The sequence below is a fragment of the Pipistrellus hanaki genome, assembly GCF_964339955.1.
Source record: "Pipistrellus hanaki genome assembly, chromosome: 16".
NCBI lineage: Eukaryota > Metazoa > Chordata > Mammalia > Chiroptera > Vespertilionidae > Pipistrellus > Pipistrellus hanaki.
In genome coordinates, this window is record NC_140518.1 from 3471664 (window position 1) to 3494684 (window position 23021).

The following is a 23021-nucleotide window of genomic DNA, read 5'->3' on the forward strand; positions in this document are numbered from 1 at the left end:
AGGGTTTCTCGGTTGGTGCCATGCCCCCAGCCAGGGTGAGATGGGGGTGCGGGGAGGGAGGGGCACCCAGTTTCCAATAAGGTCTAGTTTCCAACGCAACTGTCAAGATCCAAATGGGATTTTACTGTTAAAAAGGAAGCCACTGCCAAGTAAGGAAACCAGACGCCCTCCCGCCCCCCATATACGAACCGTCTGCTGGCCCTTCCCGCCAGCCAGGAGGCCCAGCCAGCCCCAGGTGTGGGTCCCGGAGCCCCGTCCCACTACCCACTCCCCCCTCCCCCTTTCCCAGGCCCAGTCTGGCCACAGGTCTGTGCAGTTTGGGCAACAGGGTTCCACCCAAGGTGGGGAGCCGAGGAGCCCTGTCATCCGGCCTGCCTCCTGGGCCCACCTCCCTGCCCCGTGGCACTGCCCACACGAAGGGTTGGGCAGACACCCTGGTAATTCCTGGGTCCCGGGAGCCCCGGCCTTCTGCCATCCCGAGCTCCTGCCTCCAGGTCACCCCCGCCTGCCAGCCTCCATCTCCCACTTCCCACTACACCCCACTCAGTCCTTGGGGGCAGGAGGGCGGGTTCCAGACAGGGCCCTCAGTTATGCCGGAAGCGTCCGTCCTTGCCGTGGGTGCTGGTGCCGTGGGGCAGGCGGGGCCCGCGGGTAGCCCGTCGGGAAACGCCAGCCGGATTGGAGGGAGCAGCGAGGGGGGAGGAAACCCCGGGGCCTGAAACGGGGAAGGGCCGGAGGCAGGGGTCAGGAATGCTTCCCCCTCCCCTCTCTCATCACCCAGTGGCCTTGAACTCCCCAGGGGCACCGCCCCGAGATGCCAGTCCCACACACAGTATTCTGCAAGAACCCCGTTTCCAGCCAGGGGGCCCATGGAGGCAGACAGCTCGGCATGCCTCCTGTGTGGGCAGGCCACAGGCTCCCCTCCCCCCTCCCTTCTTGCTGGGACTGACCTGTGTTCTGCCTTGGCGGGAGTTTGACCTTGGGCAAAGGCAGCGCGACCTTTCCCAGATGCCGGACGCCAGGGGCTGGGTGCCCGCACACTGGCATCCTGTGGTCCGAGATGCTCTCCAGGGGCCGGGGCCCCAGGAGGTGTGTCTTGGGGCAGGAGAGCTGTGTTGGTGGGAGAACAGTAAGGCTGCAGGGATGTGCTATGGGGATCCCAGGGTACAGAAGGCCAGTCTGGGGTACAGAAGGCCAGTCTGGGGGACAGAGGGCCAGTCTGGGGGACAGAGGGCCAGTCTGAGGGACAGAGGGCCAGTCTGGGGGACAGAGGGCCAGTCTGGGGGACAGAGGGCCAGTCTGAGGGACAGAGGGCCAGTCTGGGGGACAGAGGGCCAGTCTGAGGGACAGAGGGCCAGTCTGGGGGACAGAGGGCCAGTCTGGGGGACAGAGGCACGGAGAGTGGTGCAGATGCTCTGAGCCTCTGGAGGAACCCAGCCCTCAGGCCCCCACCCACAAGGAAGGGACCCAGACACCCCACTCCTAGCCTCACCCTTTGCCCGGTGACCTCAAAAGACCGGGACCTCCGCTTCCTCCTCTTTGCCTCCAGCGACTCCTCCTGTTTCTTGCCCAGGCTTTTCTTCTGGCCCCGCAGCCAGGGCCCCGGGCCGTCGTCTCGATGCCCGACCACCGGGGGCGGGGCCTCGCCCGTGCTGCTGGACAGGTTGTCCTCGCTGGCGGCGTGCTGCAGCGTGGGGCTGGGCGGCCGCTTGCAGGCCAGGGGGCCTGGCGGCCGGGACTCCTCCGCCTCGCTGAGCGAATGCAGGGACAGGGTGCTGCGCTCCATGGCCGGTGCCAGCAGGTGGCGCCCCTCCGTTCCCGGGGCCCTCGAGCGCCTCCGGGCCGCCTTCAAGGAGATGCACTTGGTGCCCGTCAGAATCTCCTTCCTCTCTGCAGCGGACAGAGGGGGCGCCCACCCCGGGATCAAGGCCCCGTATTCCTCTCCCTTCTGCACCTCCAACAACCCCCCCTTCCCCCCAAGGCAGGAATGGGTAGGAGTCAGGATGTCTGGGTTTCACTCCCAGCACCCCCACTTGCTTGCCATTTAAGAAGCCTGGGGCACATTCCTGAGCCTCACTTTCATCTCTAACCCTGAGGGGGTAAAAGGAGCCCCATTGGGTGGTTGTGAGCATTAACTGAGACAAGGGGCACGGATTCCATCTGTATTTGCTGCTGCATTTATTCCTCAGAGGAAGGGGGCCATACGCCCCCCATTCTGACTTCTGGCTGTGCCCCCAGTTCTATGTGCCTGGCAGTTAACCCTCTGGGGGCACTGGTGCCTGCTTCCTGGAATGGGCAGCTTCCGCAGAGCAGAGGGCAGACAGGGGCGCGCCGCTGGGCAGGCTGAGCGGTGGAGGCAATGCCAGGCTCAGCGGGGGGCACACCTTTGTGGGACAAGGGGATCTCCGACAGGTTCTCGCTGCTGTCCGGGGAGGAGTTGACGCGGCTGCTCAGGCTGACCAGGCTGTCCTGAGTGCGGGCCTGCAGACAGGCGATCGGAGGGTCAAAGGAGACCCCACGCCCCACTCAGCAGACAGCAGGGCCTCAGGGGTGGCGGCCGCTCTGGAAAGGCCCCATCCCAGCCGCTGGGCGTCCACCCTGTGCCACCCTCAGCGAGAGCCCGCGGGGCCGAGGGTGCTGGGTGCTCAGTGCTCACCTCCTGGGTCACCAGGTGGCCGATCTGGATGGGGGGCGGGGTGGGCACAGAGGAGCCTTTCGCCTGCCACGCCCGGGGACTGGCCTTGAGCGCGTGGCTGGCTTCACTGAGGTTGGCGGGAGAGGATGGGCACCTGATGACCCAGCTGGTCCCACAGAGGGCCCTCCCCCGTGCCGGGGGAGAGCTGCTCGCAGGAAGGGAGAGAGAACCCGGGAGCCCTCGCTCCAGACCCGCACCACCTCCTCCCCTCCTCCCCGTTGCTCCTGCCCCCCCCCCCAGTGGCCCCGCTCTGGGCGGGCACCCAGTGGTGTCGGGCAGGCAGGGCCGCATCCCGGGCCCACCTCTCCGTGCTGAGGGGCGGGAGGGTGCCGTGCTGCAGGCGCTGGGCTTCGGAGCTCAGCGTCTTCACGCTCTCCAGGTCGGCCTCGGGGGTCAGCGTGCTTCCTGCCGGGACGATTTTGGGCAAGGAGCTGTCCTGGGGAGGGAGGGGCCAGGGGTGGACAGTCAGAAGACGTGGCCTCGGACCAGATAATAGCACAAAGGCAAGGCGCTCGGGAAAACCCGGGCTGGAATACGGACTGGGAGCCCCCCCCTCCCCGAGGGCAGTGTTCTGGGTCCCAAGGGGGCAAGCTGTGGCTGTTGCGCATCCCCAGGGGCAAGGCTTTGGGTGGGGTAAGAAGGAAAGGGGGCAGCTTCCTGGGGTGTGAGCCAGCCTGGACCCCCGGAATGCCTTGGGCATCGGCCCCTCCCCCAGAACATGCCCGGCGCCCACCTGCAGGGCCCTGGAGGCCACGCGGTCCATGATGGTGGCCCGCTCCAGGCCGCCCTCCTCCAGCTCCCGCAGGTACGCCTCATAGAGCTCCTCCAGGTGCTGGGGGACCGCCAGGCTGTAATCTGCGGCCGGAGAGGAGGGGCAGGGCTCAGGCGGGTCTCTGGACCCTTCGCCCTTGTAGGGGGGAAGGGGAGGAGGCGGGGGGAGGGACCCACCGTCGATGACCTGCCGCTGGCCCTGGATGATCTCGTCGCAGAGCGCGCGGTGCTGCTCCAGGCGGCGCAGGGCCTCGCGGCGGTGGCGGAGCGCCCCCTCGCGGAGCAGCGCGTGCGACTGCATGGCCGCGTTGTCCACCTCGAGCTCGTGCACGCGGCACAGCAGGCTGAGCACCTCGCGCTGCTCCTCGGAGCCGATGCGCCCGGGCAGCGTCTCCTCCAGGCGGCGGCCCCGCGAGCTCAGCTCCCGGCAGCGCTGCTCCAGGGCCAGCTGGGGGCGGGGGCGGCGGGGGTCAGCGCCGGGCAGCGGGCCAGGGCCGCCCCTTCTGGCCCTGCCGGTCCTCGCCCCTCCTGTCCCGGGACTCCCGGGGGGCTCTGTCCCGAGGTCCCCGCGCTCAACGCTGGATCGTGGGCCTCGCAACCAGGGGCTGCTCCTCTCGGGACCGCCTCTGGCTGCTCTGAGCACACACTGCCCTCCCCGCAGCCCAGCGGGTGCCCTGGGAGCCCTGGGCTTGAGGCTTCTCCAGAACAGATGGCAGGCCGTGATCAGGGAACCCCGAGGAAACACTCGGTGCCATTTTTGGAATCCTCGGAATGTGCCAGGCATGTCTGTCATCTCCTCCGCAACCTGCCGGGGCTGCACTCTGAGCCTCTCACTGTGCAGGCGGGGAGCTCAGGGGCAGAGGTCACCGAGGAACTTAGATCCCAGGGTCTCACTCCACCCCCCCCCCAGCTCTGCCCCTCCCCTCAGGCCCCTCCCCCTGGAACCCGCTCTCCCCGCCCCCAAACGCGGGCACCTTCTGCCTGCGCAGCTGCTTCTGCTCGCCCACCAGAGCGGCGATGCTCTCCCGGGCCGAGGCCACCTCCGGCGGCTCCACGATGTCGGGCTGGTCCTCGCCGGGGTCCGAGTCCTTCTCACTGTCGTCCTTGGTGTAGGATTCCTTCCTCTGCTCCTCCCGCCACTTGAGCGCCCGGCGCGACTTCTCCTGCTCCCAGCTGCCGCCGCCCCAGCCCCACGCAGAGCCGCGGGTCCGGCCACGGGGGGAACGGGGCGCAGTGAGCAGCGGCAGCTCCGAGCCCCGCTGGCCCGGCCCCGGGTGGGAGGGGAGGGGAAGGTCCGGGGGTGGTGGTGGTGGGGTGCTTACCCAGCGATGGTGAGCAGGTGGCGGGACGTGTCGATCTGCACCTCCATGGTGTGGTTCTCCAGCTCCAGCAGGCGCCGGCGCACGTCCATCTGCTCCTGGAAAGCTCCGATGAGCTGCTCCCGCAGCTGCCCCATGTCCGCCTGCTCCTCCTGCCCGCGGTGCTGCTGGACCTCAGCTGCCCATTGGAGGGTGTGGGGAGCTCAGTGAAGAGAGAGCCCCCCTCCTGGGGCCCTCCCCGCCCTTTCTTCCCAAACCACTCTCAGTCCAACCACCGCCGCCTCTAGAAAGCCCTCCTAGATTGCTACCTCCTCCCGCACTGCACTTCCACATTGAGTCTTTAAAAAATATATATTTTTTTATTTTTTATTTTTATTTTTTTACAGAGAGAAAGGGAGAGGAATAGAAAGTTAGAAACATCGATGAGAGAGAAACATCAATCAGCTGCCTCTTGCAATCCCCCCGCCCCCCCCTCCCCCCCCTGGGGATGTGCCCGCAACCAATGTACATGCCCTTGACCGGAATCAAACCTGGGACCTTTCAGTCCGCAGACCGACGCTCTACCACTGAGCCAAACCGGCTTCGGCCACATTGAGTCTTTTTTTATTTTTTATTTTTATTGTTTTTTTTACAGAGAGAAAGGGAGAGGAATAGAAAGTTAGAAACATCGATGAGAGAGAAACATCAATCAGCTGCCTCTTGCAACCCCCCCGCCCCCCAACTTGGAATGTGCCTGCAACCAAGGTACATGCCCTCGACCGGAATCGAACCCGGGACCCTTCAGTCCACAGGCTGATGCTCTACCCACTGAGCCAAACTGGTTTCGGCCATATTGAGTCTGTAGGCTGTGGCCCGCAGGTGGCCCCAGCCCCTCTGTATGAACCAGGCTTCCGTTGGCCCTTACAGCACCTTTGTGCCAGCGATTGCAAGGTGCCCTTTAGCCTAGCCATGATCAGTGTTTGAGCATCGACCTATGAACCAGGAGGTCACGGTTCGATTCCCAGTCAGGCACATGCCTGGGTTGTGGGCTCGATCCCCAGGAGGCGGCATGCAGGAGGCAGCCAATCAATGATTCTCTCTCCTCATTGATGTTTCTCTCTCTCCCTCTCCCATCCTCTCTGAAATCAATTTTTAAACAAGTGTCCCTTAGGCACCATACTGCCACCAGTCAGCAAACCATCCTGGCAAACTCAAGTCTACACGAGAATGTAGGATGTGCCCCTTCTGGTGATGCCTGGCGTGGTCTTACAGCCCCACCCCGCAACTAAAGGCTCCTGTGTCCCTCACCCGAGTGATCCCACCTAATCTTCATCGATCACCATTCCATTTGACAGCGAAGGCTCGGGGTGGTGGAGTGACCAGCCACGGCTACCCAGCCAGAGTCCGACCCCAGCACTGCCTGACCCCAGCACTGCCTGACCCCAGGGCAATCGGGGACAGCCTGCAGGGGCTGTGGGAGACGGACTCCCACTAACAGCCCCCCTCCCCCCCACCCCCACACACACACACCTTGGATGTGGCGAATGTCACCCCGCTCCAGCCGGCCCTGGGCCTGGCCCCGCCCTCCCTGCTGGTCAATCTTGCACTTGAGCCGCTGGATCTCGCCCCGCAGGTCGGCGATGATGCTGGTGTACTGGGCGATGTGGTAGGAGACGCTGAGCAGGTTCTGCTTCACCTGCGGGGAGCACAGGGCGGGGCACAGTGGTGAGGTCAGCCCGGGGGCCAGGGCCAGCCTGGGGCCTTCCTTTCTCTTCCTCCCCGACCCCCCCCCCCCCCCAGTGCTTCTGGGTGACAGCAGTGGCCTTGTCTCCAGGCCCCTGGGAGAACCGCACTCCTGACATGTTGTTCCCCTGCTGAGCCCGCACTGGCTCCCACTGCCTGGGGGCGCCCTTGTTCCTTCACCTGGTCTTGGCGGCCCACCACCGTCTGTCTGGATTGCCCTGTTCTTTCTTTTTTTAAAAAATATATTTTATTGATTTTTTACAGAGAGGAAGGAAGAGGGATAGAGAGCTAGAAACAGTGATGAGAGAGAAACATTGACCAGCTGCCTCCTGCACACCCCCCACCAGGAATGTGCCCGCAACCAAGGTACATGCCCTTGACCGGAATCGAACCCGGGACCCTTGAGTCCACAGGCCGATGCTCTATCCACCGAGCCAAACTGGTTTTAAATGTTCTTTCTTTTTTTTTAATTAATTTTTTTTAATTCATTTCAGAGAGAAAAGGAGAGGGAGAGATAGAAACATCAATGATGAGAGAGAATCATGGATCGGCTGCCTCCTGCACGCCCCCTACTGGGGACTGAGCCCAACCCTGGCATGTGCCCTGACTGGGAATAGAACTGTGACCTCCTGGTTCATAGGTCGACCCTCAGCCCTCTGAGCCACGCCAGCCAGGCTGTCTGGATTTCCTTTTGCCTCGCTGCTGTGTCGTGAACATTCTGTGATAGTTCACGGAACCATCCAGCTCTCCCCATCCCACCAGACACCACCTCCTTCCTGCTTTCGGAACCTCTACTCCTGCTGCTCCCCCTTCTGGAATGTCCTTGCATCCTTCCGAGTCTCCCTCACGGACATGGCGGCTGGTTGCAGGGAGCGCGGGAGGGCGGCAGGTCTGGGATCCGTCCAGGGTCTCAGTGGGGCCCTCACCCTGGTCTTGATGTTCTTGGCCCGGCCGGCGTAGGTCAGGGTGTTGCGGGACTCCTCGAAGGCGCTGCTCGCCGGGCTGATGTGGGCGATCATCACCGTGCGGCTGTTCCCCCCCAGGGAGTCCTGGGTGCGAGGAGGGAGAGGGAGGAGGCCTGGGCTCAGCCAGGCTGTCCGGGTTCCCCTTCTGGGGGTCTCTCTCTTCTCTCTCCTCTCCATCTCTCTCTCTCTCTCTCTCTCTCTCTCTCTCTCTTCCTCTCTCTCTCTCTCTCTCTCTCTCTCTCTCTCTCTCTCTCTCTCTCTCCTCCTCCTCCTCCTCCTCTCTATCTCTCACTCCCTGGTGCTGAGCAGCACATGGTCCCCCTCAGTCCAGATTTCCCCTCCCCCCATCCCCCACTCCCACTTCCACTTTTTCTCCAAAGTTCTCATTTGGACATTTCGAGTACCCCGGACAGGGCCTCCGGGCCCTCCCTCTCTCCCCTCACACAGAGGAGCCCGGGAAAGCGTGGATGGCTGGGGGTCCGAGGGGCCCTCCCTCCTCCCTCCTCCACTTCTGGCTGCCCGCGGCCCTCCTTTCCCGGCCGTGGATGGCACTGCGATTTTGGCCAGCCTGCGGAGTGGGGATCTCCGTAAGAAGGCTGGACTTGGTGAGAGGCGCCAGATAAAACACAAATGCAGTATTTGGGACGTCCTTATACTAAGTAAACACAGTCCGCTGTCTGTGTGAAATTCCAGCGTGGCCGGGCCCCCTGGGTGTCACTGGCTAAACCTGGCAGCCTCCCTGGGTGCCCGGTGCCCAGCGCCCAGGCCCAGCGCGCGCCGGTACCTTCAGGAGCCGGGTGAGCTTGCTGTCGCGGTAGTTGATGTACTTGTTGCTGCTCCGGTCGCTCAGGGCGTTGATGCAGTTGCCCAGGGCCAGCAGGGAGCGGTTGATGTGGGCCCCCTCTTTCATGCGCTGCCCGCGGTTCTGCGTCTGGGGGCGAGCAGGGGGTGATCCAGGTGGCGGGCCTCACCCCCAAAGCCTGGGGATCCTGGGCTACGAGCCTCTCCCTCTCCCCAGGGGCTCTGAAAGGCCGAGATGACCAACCGGGCCTTGCCCTGCCCCCCTCCCGAGGGCATGCTCCAAGGGGAGAGAAGGAGGCCTCTGAGCGGGAGCAAGCCACCCTCTGTCTCCCCCGCCCCCAGGCCCCCTCCCCGCAGCAGGCAGGCCCCCTGCACAGCTTGGTGCTGTGTGACCACCAGGTGGAGGGAGGTGGTGGCCCCAGCTCAGAGCCAGAAGAGCCACAGGCACAGGCCTAGAGGGCGCCCCAGGCTCCAGGACGTGTGTGTGTGTGTGTGTGTGTGTGTGTGTGTTTCTCCTTCTGTCTGAGCTGGGAGGCTGGCATCCTTGCCCTCTGCTCCCTGCTCCCCACCCTCCCAAAAACATTCTCCCCAGCCCTGGGGGAGCTGTCCTCATCTGGGAGCCGCCCCCCCCCCCCCCCCAGCCTCCGGGAGCCCCTCACCTGGGACGCGCGCTCGGAGCCCGCCAGGTCGACCATGAACAGGCGGCCGTGCCGCACCTCCTGCAGGACGTTCCTGACGCGGCTGCGCTGGCGCACGGACACCTGCAGCACCGCGTGGGAGCGCGAGGACGCCCGGTTGGCGGCCGTGGGCTCCTGGGTCCGCTGCCGGTTCCCCTTCGTCAGCAGCTGCATGATCTGGGGGGCGGGAGGGAGGCCGCTCTGGGGGGCCCGTGGGGGTGCCCCCACACATCGGGGAGAGGGCCGGGAGGTGGCGGGCTGGCCCCTGTGGGTGTGGAGGGGCCCGTGGGGGGCAGGGGCTGTGCGCCCACAGGAGGCTGGTGGTCTGGTCAGTCCTCTGCCCCTCCTGCCCCTCTGGGGTCCCCGTTTGCCCCCTGCCTGCCCTGCTGGCTGCATTGGACTCGCCTCTTTGGCGTTGATGGTGGAGACCTCGGTGATGCCCGCCACCTGGATCACCCCCTTGGAGTCCTCCCTCAGCTCCAGGTAGCCCAGCGCGGGGTTCAGCAGGTCCCGGATCATCTCATTGTAGATCTGACGGGGCAGGTGGGGGACAGGTGTTCATGGGACACTGAGGCCCAGGCTCCCCATCCGTCCGGAGCGAGCATGGACAGGAGCTCACCGGCCCCTTTCTTTCTGTGGGGTGGGGGATGGGGGGCTTCAGAATCCACTGGAAGCATGGGGTCACCAGAGCCAAGGAGAGAGGGACTCCCTTTGTGGGTAGGGTGGGCACTGGGCAGAGCATGGGGACCTGACTGATGTCCTGCCCTGCTTGTTGCTAAGCAACCCTTACACCACACTCGGGACCCCCACCCCCAGGGCGCCTCGCGGGCGGAGTCCAGGCCGTGCTGGTGGGAGAGCCGCTGGCCGTGATGCGTCGCTGCTCGCTGCTCCGCCCGAGCTGTCACCCGGGAGATTATCAGCTCTGAGGGAGCCTCACGGCCCGGAGCCAGATGGAGGCTGGCCCACTGGCTCTCTCGCCTCGGCTGGCCTCTGTAGGACCCCCCCCTTCCCCCCGCTGCCCCGCCCTGCCGGTGGTGGCACTCCCACAGGTGGGCGCTGGGTGCCGGGGGCTGTGGCTAGGCAGCGGAGGGCGGCAGGTTCAAGCCTGTGCATGTATGTACAATGCTCAGCCGCCCCCACATACACCGAGAGCCTGGAGGCAGCCTGGCAGGGCACACAGGGTTGGCCTTAAGAAATGGCCATGGAGGCCCTCACCTGGCTGGTGTGGCTCAGTGGATAGAGCGCCGGCCTGCAGACCAATGATCGGTCCCGGTCAGGGGCACGTGCCTTGGTTGCAGGCTTGTCCCCAGCCTGGGCCGTGGCTGGGGTGCGTGCAGGAGGCAACCAATTGATGTGTCTCTCTCTCACATCGATGTTTCTCTCTGTCTTTTCCTCTAAAAATCAATGGGTAAATATCCTCTGGTGAGGATTAAAAAAATAATAATAATAAAGAAATGGAGCCCTAGCCGGTTTGGTTCAGTGATAGAGCGTCAGCCTGCAGACTGAAGGGTCCCAGGTTCGATTCCGGTCAAGGGCATATACCTTGGTTGCGGGCACATCCCCAGTAGGGGGTGTGCAGGAGGCAGCTGATCGATGTTTCTCTCTCATGGATGTTTCTAACTCTCTATCCCTCTCCCTTCCCCTCTGTAAAAAAAAATCAATAAAATATATTTTTTTAAAAATAAAAAGTAAAATGGAGCTCACGGGTGGAGGGCGCTGAGCCCGCGCTCAGCGGAAGGCTGTTTGGAGTGTGGGCCAGGGAGCCGGGCTCCCGAGTTCAGATCCTCGCTCCCTCTCCTCGCTGTGTGACGGCGGCCTCGCTGCCTCACATCACTGAGCCTCCTGTTTCTGTTACCCGGGGCCGGCAGCGTGTGCGGGGAGCTGCCCGGTGATGGCCCCAGGCAGGCGGCCAGCCGTGTCCCAGGGCCCCTGGAGGAAGCCGGCCCGGGGGGGACGCTCACCTCCAGGTAGGACATGGACACCTCGTACTCCATGTCATTGCTGGTCTCCTCAATGGCGCGGAAGAGGTCATTGAGGGTCCGGGCGTAGATGCCCGGCTCGCGGTCCGTGCCCAGCATGGTGTAGGTTTTCCCGCAGCCTGGGCACAGCACGGGGTGGGGGAGCAGGGTGGGTAGGGAGTGCCACCTTGCCCGGCAGGGTGTCCTGGCCAACGGGGTGTGTCCTCAAGGCTGGGACCCCCGGATGGCAGGGCGGTGAGGGTTGGGGAGGATGGGTCTTGCCTGGGGCTGGGGCCCCTGGGGCCTGAGGGCCCTGCCAGGGGGTGGGGCAGCTACATCCTTGAGCCTTGCCCCATGGGGCCAGCCTGGCTCTCTGACACAGGGCGAGGGGGCTCACTCCTCCAGGGGACAAGCATCCGGCCCCCCACTGAGGCGGCTCCCCCTCACCTGTGGGGCCATAGGCAAAGACAGTGGCGTTGTAGCCTGAGATGACGCCTTTGATGAGGCTCTTGGTGGTGGCCTGGTACACCATCTCCTGCAGGGACGGGGAGAGGGCAGCCGCCTGGGGCCTGGGCACAGCGGGCACACTGCCCCTGGGCCCCAGAGACGTGGGGGTGGGCGTGGAGGATGGTGTCTCTCTTTTCACCCCTCGGGGGGCGCCCGCCGGAGAGCGCGCTCAGACACCTGAGCTGCCTCCCCGACAGCCGGCGGCTGGCCCCCAGCCTCGGGGACACATCGCATCTGCTCCCAGGAACGTCCCACAGATGGGCAAGATGGGGGTCCCCGGAGGGTGTCAGCTTCCCCGAGACTCTTCCTCACACCAGATGGGCTCCCAGCGCCACCCTCCGGCTCCCGGGGGGCCACCGGCCGGGGTGCCGTGTGGGCGCCGTGGAGGGAGGCCATGCACAGGCCATGCGGGCGGGCGCACGCTTGCATGCACGGAGCCCCGGGAGGGGGGAGTCGGGGAGCAGGGGGTGGCGGGTGGGCTGAGGACTGCTGGCAGGTCCCCAGAGGGTCCCTCCCACGCGGGGCAGAGGGTGTCCCCAGGCCCCGCCCTCTCACCTGCGTGGCAGTGAAGTCAAAGGCCACGTCGAACAGGTAGGACTTCTCTCGGGACCGGTGTGCCCGCAGGATGTCATCCGGGTCCTCCATCGGGTCCATGAGGACAACCATCTGCAGAGGGCGCAGGCAGCCCTGGTCACCGGAGCCCCGGCCACACGCTGGGCCCTGACCTCACCTCCTCACTCAGGGTGCGGGCCAGGGGTGGGGGGCCAGAAGCCAGGGGACCACAGTCAGGTCCGGCAGGCGGTCCAGAGCTGGGCGGCCCCAGGCCCCTGAGCCCCGGGCCCAGCCCTGCCCCCATCAGTGCCCGTGTGCCCCATCCGGGCATTTGGCCTTGGATGCCCACCCCAAGTGCCATGTGCCCTAGCCCAGTGGTCGGCAAACTCATCAGTCCGCAGAGTCAAATATCAACAGGACAACGACTGAAATGTCTTTGGAGAGCCAAAGTTTTTAAACTTAAACTTCTTTTTTTTTTAAGGAAGTTGCTATGCTCAGATTTATTTATTTATTTATTTATTTATTTATTTTTAATATATTTTATTGATTTTGTACAGAGAGGAAGGGAGAGAGATAGTGAGCCAGAAACATCGATGAGAGAGAATCATTGATCAGCTGCCTCCTGCACACCCCCCACTGGGGATATGCCCGCAACCAAGGTACATGCCCTTGACCGGAATCGAACCCGGGACCCTTCAGTCCCCAAGCCGACGCTCTATCCATTGAGCTAAACCGGTCTCGGCTAAACTTAAACTTCTTCTAATGCCACTTCTTCAAAATAGACTCGCCCAGGCCGTGGTATTTTGTGGAAAAGCCACACTCAAGAGGCCAAAGAGCCGCCTGTGGCTCGAGAGCCGCAGTTTGCCAGCCATGGCCCTAGACCACCAAGCTCCGGGCCCCTTCCTCTGCCTGCACCACGCCCCATGCTTTCCCCAAGGGAGGAGCGACACTAACGTGAGCTGGGGCCATCGGGCATGTGTTGTGTTGACATGTTTTGAGCACTTCCCGGACACCGACCCCGTTAGTCCCACTCGGGCCAGGCGGCGAGGCCACTGCTGTTCCCACTTCACAGAGGAGACGGGCCCGGAGCAGTGACCTGTCCACGCTCACACACTAGCCGGTGGGGGAACGGACTCGAACCTGGGGCTCGAAACTGCAGACCCTTCATCTCACTGCAGCCGTGAGGCACCTAGGACCTTGCACCCCAGCCTCACTCTAGCCTCAGCCCTGCACCCCTGCACCCCTGCCTCAGCCTCCACACTCCCTCTCACCCGCTGGCAGACCCAGGGGTGGGGCCAAGAGCCATTGGTGCTCGGTGACGGGGGAGGAAGCAGGAGGCCCAGGCCTGGGCGGCCCACAGCCTGGGGCTCCTCCAGACTCCAGCATTCTCTGTGCGCCTGACATCAGCCCCCCTTCTCCACCTGCTCCTGGCTCAGGTACAGCCTGGGCTCCCTGCACCCACCCTGGCCTAAGAGCCGGAGCCTAGCACGGCCTCCTTCTGGGATTCTCCACGGAGGAGGGAGGAGGGAGGAGGGGGGGACGGCAGCTCCCCAGAGGCCCTGCCTCAGGAGTCTCACCCACCATCAGATGGGGTTCAGGTGAGCCAGCTGGAGGGGCCCCCAGACAGGCTGGGCTGGGCAGTGTGGGAAAGACAGAGGCCCTGACTCAGGCCCCTCTCAGCTCGCCAAGGGTGAGGGGGGATGACACCCTGAGCTGTGCACAGGTCAGGTCATCCAGCTACACTGCCCCTCAGGGTGCCCCCCTGGTCCAGCCACCTCCTCAGGGCTTCTGCCCACTGCCCCGTAAGTCTCGTCCGGGATCCAGTTCCTTCTCAGCCCTAAGCCGGCAGCAGGAGCCGATCAAGTTTCAGCCCAACTGGAGATAAACCAGCGACAAGGGCCGGGTGCGGGGCCCAGCGGGCCTGGCGGGAACCTGGCCAGCGGTACCAGTTCTCACCTCTCCGGTGCCAGCGTGGACACAGGCGGGGCTGAGGGGTGCCCTCGGGAGGGGTGCCCTCGGGAGGGGCTTCGGTGCAGGGAGGGAGAGCAGGAGAGCGGCATTCACGGATGCCCATATCCCACTGATGACCTCCAAACGCCCTCCGGGCACTGCCAAGTTCATGGCTCCTGGGCATTTGGTTCCTTTGATATGCAGGCTCCTGAATCAGTGCATTGTCAGCGGGGCAGCCGTGATCCCCTTAAAGAGGGCTTTGTCAGGTCCCAGCCCGCACCCCACCCTCAGAGCATCGCCCCTTCCCCGGCCCCTGGGCACACAAAGGAGCCCTTGTGCCCTGGGCCAGGTGAGCTGGGGCTGAGCCCAGAGGGCAGCACAGGCAGTCGGCCCCCGAAGGACATGCTTTCCGGGCACCTTCTGAGGACCAGGCTTTAAGCAAGGGTGGGAGAGAGAGTATGGTTTCCTGCCTCTGACACTTCAGTGGAGGGGGAACAGGTCATTTTAATAACAAGAGCCGCCTGGCCGGTGTGGCTCAGTGGTTGAGCATCAACCTATGAACCAGGAGGTCATGGTTTCATGCCCAATCAGGGCTTGTTCCCCGGGATTGTGGGCTCGATCCCCAGTGGGGGGCATGCAGGAGGCAGCCGATCAATGATTCTCTCTCACCATTGGTGTTTCTATCTCTCTATCCCTCTCCCTTCCTCTCTGAAATCAATAAAAAATATATATATTAAAAAAGAAGGAATGAAGTTTTGACTCGTGCTACAGTGTGGGTGAGCCTTGAAAACATTACGCTCAGTGATAGGAGCCAGACACGAAGACAACACACTGTGCTTCCATCCACATGAAATGTGCAGAATAGTCAGGCTACGGAAATGGAAGTAGGTCAGTGGTTGCCTGGGGCTGGGAGGGGCTGGGGAGATGGGGGTGAGGGCTAAGGGGGGTGAGGGCTAAGGGGAGGTGTTGGCTAAGGAAGGGGGATGGTAACGGCTAAGGGGCAGGGTGAAGAGCCCTCCCAGTCTCCCCCAGTCACTCCCCACCAGGCCCAGCTCTGTGGGGCAAAGGGGCACGAAGCACCCAGAAGGTGGGTGTGGAGGGAGCCGGGCAGGAAAGGGGGCTCATAGGCTGTCCCTCCCAGCACTCCGTCCCCCAACGCTCGGCATCTGTCACCTGATACTTATTTATCTTTCACAACAGCCTCCCAACTGTGTGCCTGCGGCTCCCTGTACAGACCTCCCTCATCCTCTCAGAGCGCTGGCTGGACAGGCGGAGCAGCTTACTCTCCAGGACTCCAGGGCCCTTGCCTGGCTCCTCAGACAGGACCCAGGAGCGCAGGGGTGGCAGTTGGGCTTTGAGCAGAAAAGGCTAATTATGGGATCACCCATATTGTCAGGGGACTTAAATCTGTAGGTAAAGAGCTGGGAGGGGGTCTGCAGGCTGTGGGCTTTGTCGGGGGAGAGAAGGAAGGGGAGTGGGCTGGTGTGGAGTTTCTGCTTTCACCCTGGAAGCCCTGGGCCCCCAGACCTCTCAGGCTGCCTGCCCCCCACTTTGTGGTCATCGATGGCACCCCTGAAGGGTCTGGTGTCAGGGTCTGAGCTCCTACCACTGTTGTTTTGTTGATTTCAGAGAGGAAGGGAGAGGGAGAGGGAGAGAGAGAGAGAAACATCCATGATGAGAGAGAATCATTGATTGGCTGCCTCCTGCACGCCACACACTGGACATCCAGCCCGCAACCTGGGCATGTGCCCTTGACCTGAATCGAACCCTGGACCCTTCAGTCCACAGGCCGATGCTCTATCCACTGAGGCAAACCGGCTAGGGCAGTGTGGGCTCAGTTTTACCTCTGGGGTCCCAAACCATCCCATTCCAGCCCTTAAAGAGACTAACACCTGTTAACCCCACTGTGTGCCACGCGCAGGTGGAAGGGGCAGGTGTGGGGAGCCCTTGCGCATATTGGCCCCGCAGGCAGCTAAACGAGGCACTGTGGCTCCTGACCCAGACTGCATGGGGGCTCCAGGCCGTGGGGAGATCCCTGAACCCAGCCTCTTGTCCCCAAGGACTTGTCCTGTGAGAGGGGCCGCTCCGCACAGCCTGGCTGTGAAATCCCCCCCTTCCCAGGAGAACAAAGCCTAACTCTAAGGAGGGCTGCGCTAAGACCCTCCCAGACTCCCCCGCAGCCCGCCGGCTCCAGACCTCAGAGCAGGGCAGAGCTACCACTGGTCACCTGGCCCATGACCGCGGCTGCCCAAGTCTGCACCCCAGCCTCCCCTGGGCCAGGGCCACAGACCAGCTGTGGGGGTCGCTGGAGAGAGAGACAGAGGTCCGGGGTGGGGCTGGTTGGAGTAGGAGGCAAGGGGACTCGTGTCTTTGCCTCCTGCTCGCCAGGGCCTTGCTGTCAGAGGAAGGAGCTGGTGGGGGACAGCAGGGATCTTGGGGGGTCCCCAGCCTGCCGTTGGCCATGGCTAATCTCCAACAGCAGGCCAGGCAGCGCATTTGAGGGCCCCGAGTCCGAGCGGAGAGCCCCGAGCCCACGCTGCTCAGACACCCCTCCCGCTGACGAAGGAGCAGGCGGGGAGGGAACGCCCAGCCCAGGCCCCTCTCGGAGGCGCAGCTCAGCCGGATCAGGCTGGACCCCGCTCCGCCGGCCCGGACAGAAAGGAGCCAGTGTCTGCCAGGCAGGCGTAGGCACACAATGGGCTGTGCCCGGACCAGAGCGTTTCCATCAGCACCAGTTCATATCTCTCAGCCCCCGTGCCGGCCAGACGCCAGGCGCGGCCGAGAGAGAGCCATCATTGTCCCCGCCGAGGACCGATAGCCTTGGGGACACGATGACAAACAGGGAGCGGCCTGGCCTGGAAGGAGGTTCTCCTCCTGGGTTCTCTGGCTCTGCACACCGCCCCTCAGCCGCCCAGGGGCCTCTCCGTCTCTAATGGAGGCAGGAGCACACCCATTAGACTCCCACTGTGCCCCAGGCACTGGAGCTGTGTGTGTCCATCAGCCACAGAGCCCCCTGCGGAGGCACCTGATTACAGTCCCCGCTTGCAGAAGAGACAGTGGGGGGTCTCAGAAGCAGCCCGCCGGGCGCCCAGCTGGCTGATGGCAGAACTCCCCTAAGGGACTGCCCCGCACCTTCCTCCCGCTCCTGCCGCCGAACCAGTGTGGGAGGGATCTTCCCAGCCATCCCTGCTTCCCGAGGCTCCGAGGACGGCTGCTCCTTGAAAGAGGGACCAGAGGAGAAGCCAGGAGGCTGGGACCACCCAGCTCGCATGCCCCCAGCTCCACGGCCGGGGCTGAAGGAGCAGGCTGGATGGGCATCTCCCCTCGGGGAGCCCAGCGGCCGGCAGGCATTGCGGGCTGAGCTGTCCGCCTCTCGTTTGCTTCCCTTGGGCGTCCTGAGTCTAGCCTGCCGTGCCCAGGGCCAGCACCTGCCCACTTGTGCCTTGCTCTGCAAGGCATCATGCCACCCCAACTTCCCTGGCCCGCACACATCCCGCTGCACGCAGGAGAAGGAGCACAGGCACGCAGGAGACCCAAGGGCAGCGGCCACTGAACAGAGGCAAGTGATCATGCTCCGGTCGCCGTAGGCCATGCCACCGGGATGCTCAAACTGGGCACAAACCCGCTGCTGGTGCCCGTACCACTGTGCCCACTTCTACCCAGCACCCGAGTCCTCAACTGCCTACCCAAGCACACATCCTGGCCATGACCTACAGAGTGTGGGGGCTGGCCCTGCCCACCTCTCCAGCCTCAGCTCACACCCCCAGCCCGCTCTCTGCATCTCTCTCCTGCTTGAGCCACATCAATTTTTTCTTTTTAAATATATATATTTTTTTATTGATTTCAGAGAGGAAGGGAGAGGGAGAGAGAGATAGAAACATCAATGATGAGAGAGAATCATTGATCGGCTGCCTCCTGCACGCCCCCTTCTGGGGATCAGGTCCGCAACCTGAGCACGTGCCCTTGACCGGAATTGAACCCGGGACCCTTCAGTCCTCAGGCCGACGCTCTATCCACTGAGCAACACCGGCTAGGGCAGTTTTTTTTCTCATTTCCCCAAGCCCATCACAGTCTCTCTATCACTGGGCCTTTGCACATGCCAGTCCCTGTGGCTGAGATTTCTCCCTCACGGCACAGTCCTAACGACTCCCCTTTGCCCCTACTGCTTCAGGGCAGGCACCGCTCCTCCCAGAGCTGCGGGACTGGGCCACGTCCCCTCGCGCTTCCTCTGCCTTCCTCTGTAGGCCCTGTGGCCGCTACCCCCCGCCTGTTTGTGACGCAATGCCGGGATTAATGTCCTGTCCGCCCACACGGCCCTAAGGTAACGGAGGGCGGGCAGGGTCTTTTCTCTTCCCCGCGGCCGTCTCGGCGTGTTGTGGGTGCTCAGGGAAGACGGATTGCCTCCTGTGTAAACAGAGGTGGGCCCCGCATCATGGCGACGTGAGGATCAAGAGAGCAAACAGACATCCCAGGATCTTGCAAAACATGAATGCTGCGGAGGCGGGCCTTCGCTCTAGACCAGCGTTTTTCAACCGCTGTTCCGCGGCACACTAGTTGTTGCCTGGTGTGCCGTAGGTGCAGATAAGACAAGAATTTTATAATTTTTCACTATTTTGTTTACTTAATATTTCATAATAAAGTAATTATAAAATACTTTCTTTGTGTTTATTTGATTCCTATTCAAGAGAATTACTTTATATATAGTCAATATAGGCACAGAGTTAAATTTTTTAACATTTTCTAATGGTGGTGTGCCTCGTGAATTTTTTCATGAAACAAGTGTGCCTTTGCTCAAAAACGGTTGAAAAACACTGCTCTAGACCATGTAAACGTGTGCTGTAAGTGTAGCGGACATATTAAAAAGGGCAAGTCGTGTCTCGGGCACGTGGGAGTGGAAGTTTCAGAACTGGACTAGGGACACCCCAGGACCCACCCAGGCTCGGGAAGCTGTCAGCTCTCCTTGGACCAATCGAGGAAGGCTTCCTGGGAAAAGAACCCTGTTTCCTTGATGATGTCGCCAACTCAGTGTGGGCCAAGAGGTCAGTGGGCAAGCCACAGGGCCCTGCCCTGCCCTGCCTGTCCCTGCCAGGTGAGCGGGCACCTACCCCGCGAGGTAGGAACAGACCTGTGCCCTGGCCCGCAGCTCCCAGCCTCCACCCCTCGTACCTGCTCGTCCACTTTATGGGCGATGAGGGTGGCGCCTTCCTCCAGCTCCGACACGCTGATGGGCCGAACCCGGAGCGCCACCTGGGAGGGAAGGCCAGACGCCTGAGATCAGACGGAAAGGGCGATGCTGGGCCCCAGAGCGGAGGCTGAGAGGACCCTGGGAGTCGGCGAGGGCACGCCCCAGGCTCTCCTCTGTCCGGCCGTCCCAGGCCTCCTCCGTCGTCCTACGGAAAACTCAGGGGGTCGGGACAACCACCTGGGTGAGGGCGGGAGGTCAGAGTATGGGGCTGTTGCCCAGGGCGGTCAGGCACATGCCCACATTAAAGAGCTGCAGCTCCCTGGGGCTTTGAACTTGGAGCCCTGGCACTGGGATAGGCTGTCTGTGCCCTGTGAATAAGGGACTGCAACCAAGGGGGCAGCACTGAGCACAGCAGGATGGGGCTGGGGCCCGGGAACTTCCCCTCCTCCTCCTCCTCCACCTGGGTCCACATTCCTACCCAAGGACAGCGCCACAGAGCCCCTACTCTCTACTCTCCAGCCACTGGGAGACGGTGCGTCTTCTCTCTGCATGAGCTCTGTCCAAAGAATGGGGGCATGCCTAGCCGGTTCAGCTCAGTGGATAGGACGTCGGCCCTCGGATGGAGGGGTCCTGTGTTCAATTACGGTCAAGAGCACATACCTCAGTTGCAGGCTCGACCCCCCAGCCTGGTCAGGGTGGGTGCAGGAGGCAACTAATCTATGTGTCTCTCTCGCATCGATGTTTCTCTCTGTCTCTCCCCCTCCATTCTACCCTATCTAAAAATCAATGGGAAAATATCCTCAGGGGAGGACTGACAAAAAAGGAAAACAAGAAAACTAAGAATTAAAAAAAGAAGAAGAAAAAAAAGGAATGGAGGCATGTGTGTTTCTGCTGACCAAGGGAAAATGCCGGCCAGGTGTGTGGGTCTAACTCCACTCAGAGCCTCTGCCCCGGACGCCTCAGCCAGACTCCACTGCTGGGAGGGGAGGACCCTCCCCCTCTGCAGAGCAGGCGCACCACACACGCCAATCACGCCGCTTTCAGAGACCCTTCCCAGCAGCCAGAGAGGACGCTCCAGAGCCAGGTAGGGCCTTGCTGGAGGACCGGGGTGGGAGCAGCTCGCTCGCCCTGCAGAGGCGGAGGGTCTGGGGGCAGAGGCGGAGGGTCTGGGGGCAGAGGCGGAGGGTCTGGGGGCCGAGGCGGAGGGTCTGGGGGCCGAGGCGGAGGTCTGGGGGCCGAGGCGGAGGGTCTGGGGGCCGAGGCGGAGGGTCTGGGGGCCGAGGCGGAGGGTCTGGGGGCCGAGGCGGAGGGTCTGGGGGCCGAGGCGGAGGGTCTGGGGGCCGAGGCGGAGGGTCTGGGGGCCGAGGCGGAGGGTCTGCGGGCAGAGGCGGAGGGTCTGCGGGCAGAGGCGGAGGGTCTGGGGGCAGAGGCGGAGGTCTGGGGGCAGAGGCGGAGGGTCTGCGGGCAGAGGCGGAGGGTCTGGGGGCAGAGGCGGAGGTCTGGGGGCAGAGGCGGAGGGTCTGGGGGCAGAGGCGGAGGTCTGGGGGCAGAGGCGGAGGGTCTGGGGGCCGAGGCGGAGGGTCTGGGGGCCGAGGCGGAGGGTCTGGGGGCAGAGGCGGAGGGTCTGCGGGCAGAGGCGGAGGGTCTGGGGGCAGAGGCGGAGGGTCTGCGGGCAGAGGCGGAGGGTCTGCGGGCAGAGGCGGAGGTCTGCGGGCAGAGGCGGAGGGTCTGCGGGCAGAGGCGGAGGGTCTGGGGGCCGAGGCGGAGGGTCTGCGGGCAGAGGCGGAGGGTCTGCGGGCAGAGGCGGAGGGTCTGCGGGCAGAGGCGGAGGGTCTGCGGGCCGAGGCGGAGGGTCTGGGGGCAGAGGCGGAGGGTCTGGGGGCAGAGGCGGAGGGTCTGGGGGCAGAGGCGGAGGGTCTGCGGGCAGAGGCGGAGGGTCTGCGGGCAGAGGCGGAGGGTCTGGGGGCAGAGGCGGAGGGTCTGGGGGCAGAGGCGGAGGGTCTGCGGGCAGAGGCGGAGGGTCTGCGGGCAGAGGCGGAGGGTCTGCGGGCAGAGGCGGAGGGTCTGCGGGCAGAGGCGGAGGGTCTGCGGGCAGAGGCGGAGGGTCTGGGGGCAGAGGTGGAGGTCTGGGGGCAGAGGCGGAGGGTCTGGGGGCAGAGGCGGAGGGTCTGGGGGCAGAGGCGGAGGGTCTGGGGGCAGAGGCGGAGGTCTGGGGGCAGAGGCGGAGGGTCTGGGGGCAGAGGCGGAGGTCTGGGGGCAGAGGCGGAGGGTCTGGGGGCAGAGGCGGAGGGTCTGCGGGCAGAGGCGGAGGGTCTGCGGGCAGAGGCGGAGGGTCTGCGGGCAGAGGCGGAGGGTCTGCGGGCAGAGGCGGAGGGTCTGGGGGCAGAGGCGGAGGTCTGGGGGCAGAGGCGGAGGGTCTGCGGGCAGAGGCGGAGGGTCTGCGGGCAGAGGCGGAGGTCTGGGGGCAGAGGCGGAGGTCTGGGGGCAGAGGCGGAGGTCTGGGGGCGGAGGCGGAGGGTCTGCGGGCAGAGGCGGAGGTCTGGGGGCAGAGGCGGAGGGTCTGGGGGCAGAGGCGGAGGTCTGGGGGCAGCGTCCTCCTCCCGTGACATCACCACCACCTGCTGGTGCTGAGGGCCCGCTCCCAGGTCTCAGAAGCGAGGAGGGGGCCGGGGCCCCGGGGTGACTGAACTTCCCCCCCATTCCTCTGACCCAGCACCACCGAGAATCAGGAGTCTGTCCTCGGTCTCTACCTGAGCCCCGGTCTCTACACTCACACCTCTGCCTCTGCCCCCACCGCAGGGCAGGGCAGGGCAGGGCAGGGCAGGGCAGGGCAGGGCAGGGCAGGGCTGGGCTGGGCAGGGCAGGGCAGGGCAGGGCAGGGCAGGGCTGGGCAGGGCAGGGCAGGGCTGGGCAGGGCAGGGCAGGGCAGGGCAGGGCAGGGCAGGGCAGGGCAGGGCAGGGCAGGGGGCGCCCTCGGCGGTCCCAGCATCCTCGGAACCAGCTAGTCCTCACTTGGACAGCATCTTCCTTGCAACCCAATCGCCAGCCACCTGGAGGCTCCCGTCGGTCTGCCTGTGATCCCCAGCTCCTTTCATTCACTCCCGACTCCGGTTGGGGTACCCCTTGGGTCCCGGCCAAGCCTGCCCTGGTGTTTCTGGATGGGGAGCCGTCTTGTCCCCGAGACCCATGGGCACAGGCTTGGGGGCCGGGCCCCTGGTGGGCAGGTTAGAGGGAGGGGCGGAGCGGGGCTAACGGGGCTCAGCAGGACGCCTCCTTCCTGACCCCAGGACTCGGGGAAAGTTCTCGGACTGTCGCCTGGCCTGGTCCCCGGGCCCTTTCAGTGGGGCGGGGGCAGGGACCGCTCCGTGCGGGCGGTGGGATCTGAGTGGCCGGGTCTCACCGTGAGCTGCTGGTCCCTGCAGTCCCCGCTGTCCTTCATGCTGGCGGGGACCGAGGGGCTCAGGCCGCGGCCGCGGGCATGGCCGAGCCGCGCCCCCGCCGCCGGGTCCCCCGCAGCCTCGCCCGCGCCGCCGCTGCCTGACAACCCGAAACCAACAACGCGCCCGCGGCCCGGGGCGCCGGCCGGGAGGCGGGGCGAGGGGAGGGCCCCGACGGCGCCGCCCGCCGCCCGCGCCCCCGCCCCGCCCGTGCTCCTGAGGTCTGGCCCGGGTGGGCCGCCGCCGCCGGGAGGCGCTCGAGCCCGCGCCGCTCTGCCGGCGAGTGCCCGCCTGCGCGTCCCTGCGGCCTCGGCGCAGCCCTGGTCCGCCCGGCGCCGCCGCCGTGTCCGTTTGGCCGCTCCGGCCCCTCCCCGTGCCCCTCGCTCGCGGCCGGGCCCTCTGCCTCTGCCCGCCAGGGGGCGCCCTGCGGGCTGGCCGCTCGCTGGACAGCGGCGCTCCCTGCCCCTCGCGGGGTGGCCGGC

General features: G+C 64.4%; 1 protein-coding gene across 1 annotated transcript; it reads right to left on the reverse strand.

Moving 5' to 3' along the window:
* Window positions 1–185: 185 nt before the first annotated feature.
* KIF19 (kinesin family member 19) lies at window positions 186–22670 on the reverse strand. Its single transcript, XM_084862173.1, has 20 exons — window positions 22503–22670; window positions 19084–19164; window positions 11971–12081; window positions 11356–11443; window positions 10912–11048; window positions 9356–9481; window positions 8933–9127; window positions 8257–8403; window positions 7434–7556; window positions 6295–6460; window positions 4789–4963; window positions 4441–4639; window positions 3644–3914; window positions 3429–3550; window positions 2998–3131; window positions 2657–2762; window positions 2385–2481; window positions 1493–1890; window positions 951–1110; window positions 186–715 (listed from the first exon to the last, which is right to left on the reverse strand). The coding sequence occupies exons 1-20, from the start codon at window positions 22539–22541 to the stop codon at window positions 585–587; spliced, it is 3006 nt and encodes a 1001-aa protein (XP_084718299.1). The 5' UTR covers window positions 22542–22670; the 3' UTR covers window positions 186–584.
* Window positions 22671–23021: the final 351 nt, after the last annotated feature.

Excerpts from the sequence above, each read along its gene's own strand:
- KIF19 (XM_084862173.1), bottom strand. The coding sequence starts at position 22,541 with ATGAAGGACAGCGGGGACTGCAGGGACCAGCAGCTCACG. Across the intron at positions 9,482-10,911 it reads TGTCCATGTCCTACCTGGAG|ATCTACAATGAGATGATCCG; the intron begins GTGAGCGTCCCC and ends CTGCCCCGTCAG. Across the intron at positions 6,461-7,433 it reads CCAAGAACATCAAGACCAGG|GTGAAGCAGAACCTGCTCAG; the intron begins GTGAGGGCCCCA and ends TGCTCCCCGCAG.